General features: G+C 46.6%; 1 protein-coding gene and 1 long non-coding RNA gene across 2 annotated transcripts in view; one reads left to right on the forward strand and one right to left on the reverse strand.

The window, feature by feature from the left end:
- The window catches only part of LOC133766860 (uncharacterized), a 185525-nt gene that overhangs the window by 115216 nt on the left and 54957 nt on the right, over positions 1–15352 (forward strand). The window lies entirely within an intron of this gene.
- Positions 4063–6415, reverse strand: EIF1B (eukaryotic translation initiation factor 1B). Its single transcript, XM_062200122.1, has 4 exons — positions 6130–6415; positions 5282–5445; positions 4852–4953; positions 4063–4466 (listed from the first exon to the last, which is right to left on the reverse strand). Exons 1-4 carry the CDS (start codon positions 6158–6160, stop codon positions 4422–4424), a joined length of 342 nt encoding a protein of 113 aa, XP_062056106.1. The 5' UTR covers positions 6161–6415; the 3' UTR covers positions 4063–4421.

Consider the following 15352-nt stretch of genomic DNA (forward strand, 5'->3'; position numbering starts at 1 on the left):
GTAAGTTTTCTAACTACTCTCAACACCTCTTAGGGGGATTCTCTAACCAGAGCCCCTCCTGGGGATGCCACCACCGGTGCTGCCATTGACTTAGGTGCCATTTGCAAGTTCTCTGTGCATGCCCAGTAGCCTCTCCCCTGTGTGCAGGTGGGCTCTGCCCGAGGGCCTCCAAGTGAATGTACTAGTGATTGTTTTTCAAGTCTGCTCTGTTTCTGGGTTCTATAATAGAATCACATCACATCTTGTGACCTTAGGTGGGGTTAGGGAAGCCAGGCGCCGCTTTCTCAGGGGACTCTCCAACAGGATGTACTTCCAGACAAGGCACATCACCTTGTGTCTCTGTCCACGGCAAAGGTTTACACTGGGAGTACTCCTTAATTGGGTTGTGTGTATGTCATCACTCCAGATGTGGTCTCAGCAAGTGACAATTTAGGAGGCTCAATTATTTCCTAGCTCAGTCACCCATTCCCTGGAGGCCAGAAACAGAGGTCTCTGTTTACATTTAAATTCCTTCTAAGAGCATTGTGGTAGACAGGTGAGATGACTTTATATACCCCATGGCAAGAGCATGAAAACATCCCCTAAGGGAATAGCAAATGGATTGCTGTAATAAATGATTGCCAGCATCAGTTTCTGGATAACATCTGAGGGATGACAAAATCAAATCTGTCCGCTGGTGCTTTTAATGATGGCTGCAGTAACTCAACCTTCATAATTTATGTGAACAGCTAAGAGCCAGAGAGTTTTTAAAATGGCCACAAGGGGGTGATAAAAGACTACATCCTTGCCCTAATCAGCCCCTCCTTCAATTCCTTTAACAGTTTCATTCTACTGGCATTATTTCATGTTAGCAAGCTTGGTCTGCCAGGTGGGTTACTGGGGGTTCCCCTCCCATGCGTTCCACCAGCCATGTGTCACTTCCTGATGAAGTTAACTTCCTTAACATGAACATGGAGTAGTGACTTTTTAATAAGTCAATGGCATTTTCGATCAGAGATTGGATGGGTTATTTATTTCAGGGGATTATGTCTTCCTCCAAATCCTTTCCTGGTGCTGATATGGTTACATGATTAAAGCCCTTTTTTTTAAAAAAATTATTTATTTATTTGAGAGGCAGAATTACACAGTGAGAGGGAGAGGGAGAGAGAAAGGTCTTGCATCTGCTGGTTCACTCCCCAAATGGTAGCAATGGCCAGAGGTGAGCTCATCCGAAGCTAGGATCCAGGAGCTTCTTCTGGGTCTCCCACGTGGGTGCAGGGGCCCAAGCACTTGGGCCATCTTTTACTGCTTTCCCAGGCCATAGCAGAGAGCTGGATCACAAAAGGAGCAGCTGGGACATGAACCCATACACACATGGGATGCTGGCGCTGCAGGTGGAGGATTAACCTACTGCACCATAGTGCCGGCCCCAGAACCTTTCTTTGTCTTTGCCCAGTGGAGTCAGGAGGTGGGTCTGGGGTCCTGATAAGAACGAGTAAAGGACCACCACAGGGGCTAAAGCTAGCCTCTTTTTGGACTATTCTGTAGGCCTGGAGGCCACTGAAAACCCTCTGGGTTAGAACAGAGAGCAGCACCTGAAGCCCAGTAGGGGTCTCTAGCATCAAGTTGTGAACTTCTTCCATACCTTGAATGAATGCTGCCGGGCTCCATACAGTTAGTGTTTGCAGGAACAGTGTGAAACCTGGTCACTGGCCTGACACGAAGGCACTGGAAGTCGGTGCCTTGCCACGGGCTCACAGGAAGCAGAGCTGTGGTGGCAGAGCTCCCGCTCTCCCTGGTAGGGTCACAGTCCTATGGGCTCAGCTGTGAGCCCCTCCACCCACGGTGGCAACGCTCACTGCCACCAACTCCACCTTGACGTGTCAGCCTGCAGGAACTACTGCCATCCCCGTCTGTGACTTCTATTCTCATGCGCACCGTATGCAGGTGCAGGGGAGCTGTGTCTATAACCACACGAAGGCCTACGTAGCTTTGCTGCTGCTTAATTCTAGCTGACTCACGCAGCCCCTCCCTGGTTCCTGCCTGTCGGGGGACTGAAGCCCACTGCAGATGAGGACTCCCTTGGTTTTGGTTACAGCACAATCAGGCCTCCCTGGGTTCCCTCTGGCTTGGTAAGGAACCTCCTCAGAGGCCCAGTGGGACAGGGGTGTGGGGGCGGCCTTGTGGGACTGACTTCTGCTGAGTTGTAAGCACCCCTTCCTTTCGTTGGAGCCCAGCTGGTGGCCCACAGGAGGCAGAGGTCTATGTTAGCACTTGGTAGTTCTCAAGCTACTCTGCCGACCGCCACCATCTGCGCAGACAGGAACTGTTCCTTCTGTAGGATCACAGTCGCCCTGTCTAGGGTGGTTGGGCACGCCCACTGCCAGCGGCCTGCGGCAGGTGAGCAGGCTGCTTCCAGGGCCAAGACCCAACGGCAGAGGACCCTGCTGCGCGTGGCACTTCAGGCTGCACCTCAACCCAGGGGCATCTCCCAGCGGCCCCGCCAAGTCTGGACCTCCAAGGATAGCTCTCCTTGTCCTCTCCTCGCTATTTTTAAAGCATAAACCTCTAACAAACTGCAAATCGGCATCTCCCTACACGGCAGGCACAGGAAGTACTCAGGCTGCTGGTACTTCTGCCGCATCTCCGAGACACAAGCTGTCTTCCCTCCTGTTACAAAACGTCCCTCCTGCCTGAGGCCAGTCCAAGTCAGCTCTGCGGCCTGGTGCTCCGGTACCCCCGCCTCGGAAGCTGCTTCCCAGCTGACAACTCTAGATAAGTCAATCCTTTGACTAGTTAGAGTGCAACTGCAGGAGTCACGCTTTCCATAAACTTTAAAGACATTTTCAGAAACCTGCAGGTGCTACATACTCTTAGTTCAAGAAAGGGAGCAGAGTACAGCCTGTTCAAGGACGGAGGCTGCCCTACGGTGACGAGGCACCCTGGAGGTCCCACACTCAGGCTTAAGGACCTGGGGAACCCCTCATCACATCCAGCCACCTGCTTAAGGCTTTTTTACATCCTCTCGGAGTGGCCAGACTCACAGGACACCAATAGGATCTGGGGGAGGCCTCCCTGATGGCGACACATGCCTTCTCAGGCAATGGCTCAGCTCCAGCCTCTGCTGTATGCAACACTAGAACACGGGCGTCAGTCTTTCTATTTCCGTAACAACCCTCTAGTAGAGAGGTACAATCAATGCTGGTACACTCTCCCCAACCTCTTCATCTTGGTCAAACTGTTTTCCAGAAATGGCTTCTCAAACTTGGCTCTCCAGTACACTCCTCTTTACTTAGTATCTGTAAGAGGCAAACTCTGTGGGAGCTGTGATCCCGGACAGCAGAATCACCAGACAGGGCCAAGGGCTTGTTGGGTACGGAGTTGTTTCGCACTCCATCATCAACCCATGGTATTAAAAGGCTCACACTTGTGACCAGATTTCTGTGCCATGGGCAAATAGTTTTAAAGGCATGTGTTGTACAATAGAAGGCAGAAATCAAACTCAAGGAGAGCTGCAGGAATCTCACAGATTTAAGAACTAGAGCTTCTATGGTCACCCACGGCTCCTGCTTCTTCTGGCCAAAGGACATGGTTTTTCTGGGTTGGCACCCCAAATGTCACCTTCTAGCACCCTGGGCCACTTGACCCGAAGGCCATGTTTTCCACCTGCAAGACACTGATAATACCACCTACACTTGCAGGCCAGGGCCTGCGACTAAATATATCCTATGAGATTACAGTACCTGTATTTTGGGACAGGCTAAGCCTGGAATGATCGCTAAAAACCGAGGAAAAAACGGAGGGGGGGAAAAAAAACCAAAACCCTGATCCCTAGATTCTGATAAACTGCTCGCAACTTTTAGATGGTTTACAAGGGAGCAGTGGCCCTGGCTGAGCTCACGCTTGTTAATGTAAATCAGTAAGAAACAAAGCTACACACGACGGCTCTCTTCTCCCTCTGGCTCTAACAGCAGCTGATCATCAAATAGGTGTAGAAGGAAGAAGGAGAGCTCCAACTACGAAAGAGGAGCGCGTACCATGGCTTAGATCTGGGAGCGTCACTGCTCACAAAAGGATGCATCGTTTTTTCTTTCTTTTTATTGTTAGGCTGCAACATACATGGCTTAATACAACAGAAAAACATTTAATTAAGTGAAAAGTAATAAACTGAACAATAAACAAATAAAACTCAGAACAAAATATTTTCCATTGGAAACATGTTAAGATGAATACGGGGCTTCGTTACCATCTCACGGCAATTTTCTTCTGTGTTACTAGCCTGCACACCCCATGTTTTCTGTAATCATGCAGATGTGAATGGGACTTCGAATGATTCAGTAAATGAAAAGTCCGTTTACTGCAGGGAATCATTTCACAAGGCAGCCAAACTGGGTTTAGAGAACAAAATTATTCACGAAATTCTCCACGTGTTTAGGTTCATTTTAGAATCCATGAACCTTAAGCTGCTCCTCCTTGACTATGCCAACCTGCAAAAACAAAGTTCAATTTAGTGGAATTACTCTAAGGAATACATAACTTAATCCCTAAGAAACTACAGCCACCACTTCAAAGAGTAACAGCCTACAGCAGCAGTATCGTCCGTGGCGTGCACTGGGAACAGTTAACAACTCACCATAGAGATGTTGAGGTATCTGCCGCATGCCAACAAACACCCCTTAGACCCAGGAATGGGCAGCTCATTCTAACGACAGAATCAGATGCTTAAAGGCCTTACTGCCTTCAAAATGAATGCCAACTCTGTAATTTAATCAGCTGTTTCACTTCATTCATGGGACTGGGTTTACAGCATTGCCTTTACATTCGATTCTAAAAGCAGTCTCAAGGTTACACGGGAAGCACCCACCCACTCACCTCCAAGAGAAACTGGCAAATGTTTTTCCTTTGGTCACCTTGAAGCTGAATAACCTCTCCGTATTCAGGATGTTCAATCACAGTACCGTTACAAGCAAATTTCTGGACAAGCACATAAGCGGACAACATAAGTCAGTCAAATACAACACTGTGTCAGTAGGCGTGACAATCTATTGATAATCTATTTGAGAAACCCTCCCAAGTTAATTTGGAAACCAATCAGATCGTAGCAGCCAAGGAAGGCCCTCAGATGGAACATCAACAACTCCGTGTCTCCCATTCTGCCTGGCAGCCATGTGAATCACGTTCTAAGAGCCCGGACTGTTGATTCCACACAGGCTGGGAGCTTCCGTGGGTCCCAGCACTTCGGCACACAGGGACACGCTGACCCATCCAACCCCCTTGCACCCTTCCCTCGTGACAGCGTCACCTTTTTGAAAGCTTTCACGAGCTTCTTTTTGTCATAATCATCTGCAATGCCCTGGACAGTGGTGAGCGTCTTCCTGCCGTTCCGTTGCTGGATCCTTATATGAATGTAATCCTCTGTCCCCGCCGGGAGTAAGTCGTCACCCTTAGTTGCATCAGCAAAGGGGTCTGCAGAGGGAGACAAAAAAAAAAAAAAAAAAAATCCAAAGGAGAAAAACATTTTTTTTTTTTTTTAAGAAGGTACCTTCTAGAAACACAGCAGCGATCGAGACAATCTGGCTACGAAAGTTCCAGCGCCTTTGCTCTGCGCTTGCGGGCGAGGATGGAGATGGCGGTGCTACCTTAATAGGATATCCGAGGTCCTCACAAAATGAGCAAAAAAAAACCCAAAAAGGGCTGTCCGCTGATGTCTGCACCAAAAACAATGTGATCACGGAACACGGCCCTCTCACGAGACAAGCAGAGCTGCACAAAACCTTCATTTTGCAGCCAGTTAAAAAAAAAAAAAAATTAAATGTGCGTCATCTCAATTCCCAATTTCTGATGACAACGCGAGCATCCGACTAAGCCCACCCCAATCACTCCCAGTAACGCCACCTGGCCAAAAAAAAAAAGGCAGACACCGGCTCCAGCGCCCACGTCGGGCGGGCGCCAGCCTGCAGCCCGCCCCGGGCCTCCACGGCGGCTCCTCGGGCCAGGGCCGCCCGGCCGTCCCCCGGGCGGCGGCAGCGGGCCCGGGCCGGCCCCGGGAGGCGCCGTGCTCGGGGACGGGGTCGCAGGGGGCCCAGTCGCCATCTTCCGGGCGCCGAGACAAAGCCCCGCTTCCCCGCACCTCGGGCGCGCCGATCTTACCGAAGGATTGGAGGTTCTGGATAGTGGACATGCGACACTAGTGTGAGGCCGGTGAGGGGATAAAATGCCTGCGGGGCCCGCCCGGATCACCGTGTCAGGAGGCTGCAGTGGCGAGAAAACGGAAATCGGCACCCAAACGCTTCGTCCCGGGGCTGCGAGGTGCGGCTAGAGCAGCTGCGGCGGCGGCGGCGGCGGAAGCCGGGAGGAGGCAGGAAGAGGCCAAGGAGGAGGCGGAGGAAGAGGCGGCGGCGACGGAGGCGAGGACGCGAGAGAAGAGGCGGCGCTGCGGCTTCTCCCACAAAATGGCCGACGGAGACTATTTAGCCGCGCCCGCCGCCTCTCCCACGTGACGCTCTCCGCGCCAGGCATTCTGGGACTTGTAGTTTTCCGGGCGGCGTCGGAGCCCAGGTTAGCCCAGGCCCTCGGGCTCTGGAGGCCGCAATTCCCGGCAGGGCGTGCGCCCTGCGGCGCAGGGCGGCCCGGGCCAGGGAGGTTCTTGGCGGCGTGCGACTTGGGCTGCGCTGCTCTTGTGCTCGCTGGCGCTCCCTCCACTTCCTTTCCTCCCTCGTGCAGCGGCGCTGCGGCGTTGGGGAGTCAGCCCTGTCATTTTTCGAGGCCCGCGGCCCTGTAGGCAGGATGGAGGTGCAGGAGCCAAACAAGCGTCCTCCTAGCATCGAACTTTCAACTCCTAGTGGCTGGGTCCCTGTTGGTCCTCGCTCAGATTGGAAGTGGGAGCCCGCCTTCCAGGGTTGGGGCGCCATGGGGTTCCCTGGCTCGGTGGAGTCCGAACGCCACCGTGTGTCTCTGCTTACCCGAACGTCGACTGCTAGACGCCAGGGTCTGGCTGTGACCTGAAGGCCTGCAGCCTTAACGGGCTTCTAGGTGCTGCTGATGGACAGGTGTGGGCCCAGCCTCATCAGGGGCCTGGCTTCTAGTGGGACTGCGGGAAGTGAGTCGAACGTGCCGAGAAACCGGGCTGACTTGTGTTGTTCGCAGGGTGCAGCTCAGAATCTGAGCGGGAAAGGTGCCCGGTAGGAGGCTTCTTCCAAAAGTTCATGGAATGAAAAGGTATGTCTGTTCCGGTGCAGAGAAACTCGAAGTCTGTGCATAGTTTTTCGTTAACAAGCAATTTCCATGAACTCTTTAAGACCCCTTGTACGCGTGGTTTTCACTTGTGTTTTAGTTTATTTCACAAAAAGCCTATATTTTAATCCCATTTTTTTCTACAAACTTTTCGAAGCACTCTCCTGTAAGTTGAAGGTGAGTTCAACTAACAGGTACCAAAACTGTAGCAATGTCTTCCTGTAAAGTCACAGGCACAAAGACAAACCCGAAACTTTGAGAATTAGCTCACCCAGGCAGGTGTCAATGGTCAAACCCCGTTGGCTTTCTAGAAGCAGAGAGATTAAAATTCAGGATTCTTAAACTTGGTTTGCCGCCGAGGTTTTGTGAAGACTGTAGATCTTTCTCAGAATAATACTTTAAGTACTTAAAGCAAAATACCAGTGTATAGGATTACAAAAGAAGCCAGTTAAGTTGAAATTGTAAACAATACATTGCAACGTGGTATCTACCTTGCTGATGCATTAAGTAGCTTAGCTGCAAGTCTAATAGCTACAATAGTTTGAAAAGGTGATACACATAACTGGTGTTTTGAGATGTCTGTAACATCAGAAAATAATATGCAAATATCTTCCTTCTGTTGGTTCAAAGTAACAGGTCCTTCCAATACTACTGTGGTGTTGCCTGTGTTCGCAATGGAAGGAAATGCTACATTTTGCTCTAGGTTAGCAAAAGTGCAGGGGTAATCTTTTTCCCCATCAAGTTTAGGAAGCCCTACCTTTGCAGTTTTGGTCGTGAACCCAGGCTCTGCAGACCCCAGGTAAGGGATATCTGGATTTAATAGTTTTATGAGTAACCGTGCTGATACTTACCACTTATGGAGGGCTTATTATTTGCCTGTTGCAAGGTTTAGATATAATGTTAACGATCTGCATAGAGTCCTCTGTGTAACAGAGCCATTCTATATAACAGATGTAGAGATTAAGACTTGTGCTTTAAGTAATTTGCTTTTTAAAAAAGTCAAATTCTTAACTCAGGAATCTAAGTTTTTGGTCTTCTGTCCCTGATTCAAATGATAAACACTTTTATACAAACTAGGGTATCAAGTTCTGGAGCTGGTCCTGAAACACAGTTAAAATACTTTTGTAAGTGTGCCTTAAAGTAATCTTAATACTGTAATTTTATACTCTAATATTCTAAGACTCTAAGTAATTTTTAGAACTCTAGATGAATCACAGAATAAATGAAACATATCTGTATTTTGTTCCCACTCTAACTAGATGCACCTAACTTTTTTGAATTATTTCTTCAGAAGGAACCAAGAGTAGTCCATGAAAAGAATTTCAAAGAAACAGAGAAGTTTAAAAAATAATTCCAGAACTCTTTGAATTTTCATTGTCATTTACCCCTGTTAGGAGAGGTCATGCTTTCTTAGACCTTGGAGTTCCATCAGAGACCTCCAGAAACTTGGAAATCTTTACCCAAATTCAGTAGGAATACAGGTTGGAAACAGTTGTGGTTATCGAAGGCTCTTCTGATTCCCTGGTCATGCGGTCTTTATGTTTAGACCTGTACTGTCCAATACAGGAACGACTAGCCACGTGAGGCCACTGACCACTTGCAGGTTCAAACTGAGATGTCTGGAAGTTTCAGATGCATCATGTCTTCCTAATTGTAGTTTTACTTCTTTCTTTTTACTTTTAAAATGCATCCATTAGAAAACTTAAAATTATATGTGGTTCAAATCCTAATTTGGAGTGAAAGGATTTGAACCCTGAGTAAGGTTATAAAAAGAACGAAGCATTTAAAATCTAGTGTTTTTAGTTCTAAAAGGTACCCACTAGCTTAAAGTCATGGTTTCCTGCCATATTTCAGAAAGGAGTACAAACCATGCGTAGAGAATAATAGTAATTGACTAAAGTAATAATAGTAATCAGGACAGAGAAAATGAAGTAGAACAGTTGAAGAAGAGAAGTCCCCAAAGCTAGAGGTAGCCTCCAAATCTGGTTTCTAATTTCCTGGCAATTAAGACAAGAGGAAATCGGCTAGAAAACCCTAAGTGTACAGGAGGAGAACGTACCAGTTGCGCAGGAGGAATAGCTCTGCCTAGCTCTGAAGCCCAGGAGGGGTTTTTCTAGAGCCCTCATAAAGGGGACACTATGATGTAGTATCCCTGCGATGAAGACAGTGTTAGGTTTTATGCAGCTGTTTCTTGTTTCTGCTAGTCCTGAAGACATGCTGTTTGAGAGCCTTGGGTCCTTCTCTGCCCACAGACTGCCTGCTATGTTGGATAATGAGCTAATGGCCACTCAGATGTCTGTCCTAAGCAGGTGCAGTTGAAGGACAGCCCCAGCTGCTACCCTTTCGTTTGAGCGTTGGGTTTGCTGAGGCCACACTTATTAGCTCTCCCCAGCCAGTGACCACGTACAGTAAAGCTACTAATGCAGACCTGTTCTTGAGAGAGGTGGGATCCTCTGACTGGTAACTATGGCTCAGGGACTCTCAGCTGGCCTCGCTGAATTTAGATTTGTGCTGAACTCTAAGACCTTTCTTTACTGCTCTTCTTCCTTCTCTCCTCAGGGTGAGACCACCTCTGGTTCCTTCCCCTTTCCCTCACAGGTGTTTCCCCCAGTAAGGCCCACCTTTTCTTCTGGGTTTGCACCTTAAACTAAGCCCTTTGTACCTCTATATCTGATGGTAAGAAAATGTAAGCACATTGAAAGGTAAAACGAAGGTCTATATAATCCTTGGAGCAGATGTCCCAATCTTCGTAGGAAAGGCTGCTGCCATCCCCTGACTGGGATGACGCTGGGATCTTTTACTGCATCCGTGAAATGGGACATTACCATCCCCAAGTGCCTTGTCCATGAAGTTGACACTTGCAGAACACCAAGTCAAAGAGAAATTCCAAAGAATGAGTGTCTTGTTCACTTCTGAGCATCGTAACTAGTGTTTCTCATAGCTCAGTTTTTAATGAGTGTTAAATAGCTGAGGCTTTAAAATTTTGTTTTCTGGTTGGAACCCTATTGCCCAGTGGCTAACAATTTGCATGATACAAGTAAACAGAACTCAATTGCTAATTACGTCTAAAACAGTGATTAATGAGTCAGTTTCTGTAGGAATCTGTAGGATGTGAAGACCAATAGAAAAAGTCAGTGTAGGCCTGATTCTTAATCTCATGTGGTGGAGAAAGAAGGAGACTTGAGTGAATGGGCTCTGTATATGTAGGCACTTAATTAAAAATATTGATGATGGTTGTCTGAGGACATCCATTTGTGATGTTTTAACAAAATTTCAGAGACTGGGTGTTTTGTAAATAACAGAGATCTGTTGGCCTACAGTTCTGCAGGCTGGAAATGCTACAACCAAGGTGTTGGCAGGTTTGGTGATTCTGATTCCAAAATGGCACCATGAATGCTGCATCTTCCCGAAGGGAGGAAGCTTGGCCCTCACTTGGCAGAAGGTGGAAGGGCAAAGAGTCGAAGGGAGGCCAGACTTGCCCTTTGATCACAGGATTAATCCGTACATGAGAGCAGAGCCTTCATGATCTGCACACCTGCCGTTAGATCCCACATCCCAGCCCTGTTGCCTTGGGGATTAGATTTCCAGCATGTGTATTTCTGGAAGACATTCAAACCATGGAAGTGATCCACGTGCTGATGAGTAGCATATTAGATGTGGGGTATCCTCAGAGTATTACACTGAATGGAAACACTGTGCAGTTGCTAAAGAGCCAGTATTTCTTCTTATGTTCAGGGAGCTAGCAAATCTAAAAGAAGAGTTAAATCCAGCCAACATGCAATCAAGTAGCAAATAGAATAAAAAAATTTCAGAGATGTGGGAGTTTGAAGACTTAATGGAGTTAACCCAGGAAATCTGAGGGCATTTCTCTGAGGTAAAAGCTCTCTATTGGTTATCTTAGGAGGAATGTAGATACACAGCCGTGCTACTCAACTTGTGGTTTCCAGGATGGAGAAAGGATATATCTAAATGTCTCTCTCTCTCTCTGTCTCTCTCTCTCTCTATTTTTTGTTCTATCCTCTGCCTGTCAAGAACTGTGAAGGACTTGAGATTGTAGCCTAATTGTCAAGCTAAAAATTTCATACATGCTTATGGGAATTCTAAAGCTTCAAGGATTAGAGACAGAATACTTTATTACTCATGGAGGAAGTAGTAGCTACCTCCAGCTTCGTGTTCACGTTGGCTTCCCAGAGGAATGGCTGCATATGCACTGGGTGGCCTTCAGGGAGAGGAGTGGTGTGCGGGTGGCATCTTCTGCTTTTATTACGAGCAGTAGCTGTCGGAGGCCACCCGACAAACCACATGGAGACACGCAGCACTCAGTCAATTCATCACCACGTTTATTGCCTCATCGCGTTCCAAGCCTAAGTAGGGGGCCCGGCGATGAGGGACTGGAGGCAGTCTCCCTAAGGAAACCCTTCAGTCTCCAGCCCCGAGCACACAGAAAGACAAGGATATATACCCCAGACCCCATACAGATAACATTCATTGTGTGCAATCATGCATAGCACAGGAATAGAGCAAGTTTACAAAGTAGCAATGATCAGGGTACAAGCTCTGCAGATAGAGCAAAGAACATCATAAACCTTCATCAGAAGTCACATCCTGCCTGCAGGAATGTGGGATGAAAAGTCTTGGAAACAGGATTAGATAAGGGACAGCCTCAGCCTGCTGCATCTCATGTCAGGCCAGGGCCACTGGCCCCGACAAGTAGCAAGCTTGTCTTGGGGAAGGTGGCACTTTTTCCTTCAAGATTGCTCCCTGAAATCATAACCCAAAGAGAAATGGCAAGGATGAAGCAGCCAAGGCCTTGAAGCCTTATAAAATTAGCAAGCACGTGCAGGTACCCTCACGGCCCATAGTGGGTTACTTCCCCTCAGCAACTGTCTACTCTTTCTTTATGGGGGGGGGGGGGGAATCTGAGTACTCTGGGAGCACTCCATTGGCTGTGTTTTCTGGTGGACAAGGCCACTGCATGTTGACAGGTCCTGTACATGAATGTGTCACTCTTTCATCCTGTGTTCTCAAGTGCCTAGAAAGTCATGAGGGCAGACGTAGGCAGCTGCTTTCCCCTGCTTATCTTCTACGTCCTTGAACTCATTCTTCTCAATTTCCTTCTTCCCATAGAGCCAGCTGGTTCTGTGAGTGAACACTGGAGTTAGGGGAGAGAGAAGGCCTTAGAGGTCTTCAATCCTTGACTTAATGTTCCAGCCCAGATTTCCTGATAGTTCTGCATTGGGGTTTCAGCCACAAGCTTGGTCTACAGGAGTAGTGTTAGTCTTCCTTTACTACTGACCCTTGATAAGTTATCTTCCCTATGGTCCTAGATATGACTTGAGTATACCTGGGTCCAGTGGATTTATTTATGGTATGGAATTTGAGGGGCCATGCTGAAGGGTTCGATGTGGCATCCTGTCCTTGTCTAGTCATTAATAGCTGTGAGAATGTTACCTAAGTCTCAGTCTTCTGTGAAAGGGACAGAACTCACTCCTGCCTCACAAGGTTGTGTAATAATTGCATCAGAAAGCATCTAAAACACTTATTATAGCCCTTGGAACAGAAGATGAAGCCCTGTCCATTAAAAGTCTTTTCCGGGAGTTATGTGAGGGAAGTGAATTTAATGTGAGGTTGAGGTAGTTAATCGAGCATTATACATTCTCTTACAAAATATATGAGATATTTCTCTCACTGTCTTTTTTGTTTTTTGTAAAAGACCTTTATTTTGGCTCAGGGTTCTGGAGGTTAAGTCTAAGGTCAGAGAGACTGTTTCCCACAAAGTTGTCACAACATGGCAGAGGGTGGAAGGGCAAGTGAACATGTGTAAAACAACAAAAGCGTGAGTGGCCGGTGCTCTTTATAACCTGCTCCTCTGATAACCAGCTCACTCCTATGAGAAAGACATTAATCCCTCTCAGTGACCTAATTACCCCTCAAAGGCCCCGTCTCCCAACACTATCACAGTGGCAGTCAAACTTTAACATGAGTTTCAGATGGGTGGAATGATTTTCAAACCACAGCAACCGCAACTACAGGTTGTAATGGATCACAAGTTTACCTCTAGAACATAGTCTGTTTGCTAGAAATATCTTTAATTTAAAGCCTTATTAAGAACAAAATGAAAGTTGTACCTTCAAAAGTTTTGCCCCTAAACAAAATCATATACAAAGACATTTATGTTCACAACAAAGTTCTAATTTATGTTCATTCTTGCTTCAATAAGCACCACCCATAACAGGGCATGGAAGATAATAAACCTGCAAAAGAGATGTGCTATACAAATGAATGGATTGGGGGGGTTATTGAAGTTTTTCTTTTTAAATGACAAACCATTGTTTCTCAACAGTAAAGACAAGGGCTATAAATAATAATCACATCTCAAAATATCAATTTCACCCATAGGTTACTTTTTTTGGTACTCTGTTTTTGTTACCACAAATGAGGGAAAACATGATCTTTGTCTCTTTGGGACTGGGTTATTTCACTAAGCATGATGATCTACAGCTGCATCCATTTTGTTGGAAAAGACAGGATTTCATTTCTTTTTCTGATGAATAAGTAGTATTACAACATGTATATTACCATAATTTGTTTATCCAGTCATCAGCTGATGGACATCTGGGTGGATTCCATATTTTGTTATTGTGAGTTGAGCTGCTATAAACATGGGGATACAGATAACTCTTTCCTATGCTGGTTGCATTTCTTTTGGGTAAGTTCCCAGGAGTGGAGTGGCTGGCTCATATGGCAGATCTGTTTTCAGATTTCTGAGATGTCTCCATACTGTCTTCCACAATCATTGTACAAGTTTACATTTATACTAGCCTTGTATTAGTGTACATTTCACCCCACATCCTTGCCAGTATTTGTTATTTGTTGGGTGATGGCCATTCTAACTGGGGTGAGGTGAAGCCTCTTTGTGGTTTTTATTCACATTTCCCTGCTGGCTTTTGATCCCAAGCATCTTTTCATGTGTCTGTTGGCCGTTTGTATTTGCTCCTTAGAAAAATGCCTGTTCATATCCTTAGATCTTTTTTCAACTGGATCGCTTGTTTTGTTGTTCCTTGTGTATTCCGGGTATTAATGCTTTATCAGATGTACAGTTGGCAAATGTTTTCTTCCATCCTTTCAGTTGCCTTTTCACTTTGCTGAAGGTTTCCTTTGCCGTTCAGAAACTTCTTGGCTTGATACAATCCCCTTTGTCTATTTTTGTCTTTATTGCTTATGCTTCTGGAGTCTTATCCAAGAAGTCTTTGCCTTTGTTAATGTCTTGCAATGTTTCCCCTAGTAATTTGATGGTTTGAGTTTTCAGGTTTAGATCCCTGATGCATTGTGAGTTGACTTTTGTATAGGATGTAGGGTAAGTTTAATACTTCTGCGTGCAGAGACCCAGTTTTCCCAACACCATTTGTTGAAGAGACCGTTCTTCAGGGAGTGATTTCAGCTCATCTGTCAAAGCTCAGTTGGGGGCTGGCGCAGTGGGTTAACGCCCTGGCTTGAAGCGCCAGCATCCCATATGGGCGCTGGTTCGAGTCCTGGCTGCTCCACTTCCAATCCAGCTCTCTGCTGTGGCCTGAGAAAGCAGTAGAAGATGGCCCAAGTCCTTGGGCACCCTGCATCTGCGTGGGAGGTCCAGAAGAACCTCCTGACTCCTGGCTTCTGATCGGCCCAGCTCCAGCCATTGCGGCCAATTGGAGAGTGAACCATCAGATGGAAGACCTCTCTCTCTCTCTGCCTTTCCTCTCTCTGTGTAATTCTGACTTTCAAATAAATAAATAAATCTTTTTTTTTTTTTTTAAAAAGCTCCGTTGGAGATGCGTGGATTAATTTTCTCTAGTCTGTTCCATTGGTTGCATGTTTATTTTTCTCCCAGCACCAGCCTGTTTTGATTATAACAGCCCATAATATGTGTTGAAATCTCATATTATGATGCTCCTAGCTTTATTTCTATTCTTTAGGAATGCTTTAGCTATTTAGGAGTCTCTTGTGATTCCATATGAGTTTTAGGGTCATTTTTCCAGATCTGAGAAGAGTATCTTTGGTATTTTGATTGGGACCATGTTGAATCTGTTAATTACTTTGGGTAGTTTGGACACGTTGATGATATTAATTTTCCCAATCCATGAACATGGAAGATTTTTCC

Source organism: Lepus europaeus, chromosome 9 (genome assembly GCF_033115175.1).
Source record: "Lepus europaeus isolate LE1 chromosome 9, mLepTim1.pri, whole genome shotgun sequence".
NCBI classification, from domain to species: Eukaryota; Metazoa; Chordata; class Mammalia; order Lagomorpha; family Leporidae; genus Lepus; species Lepus europaeus.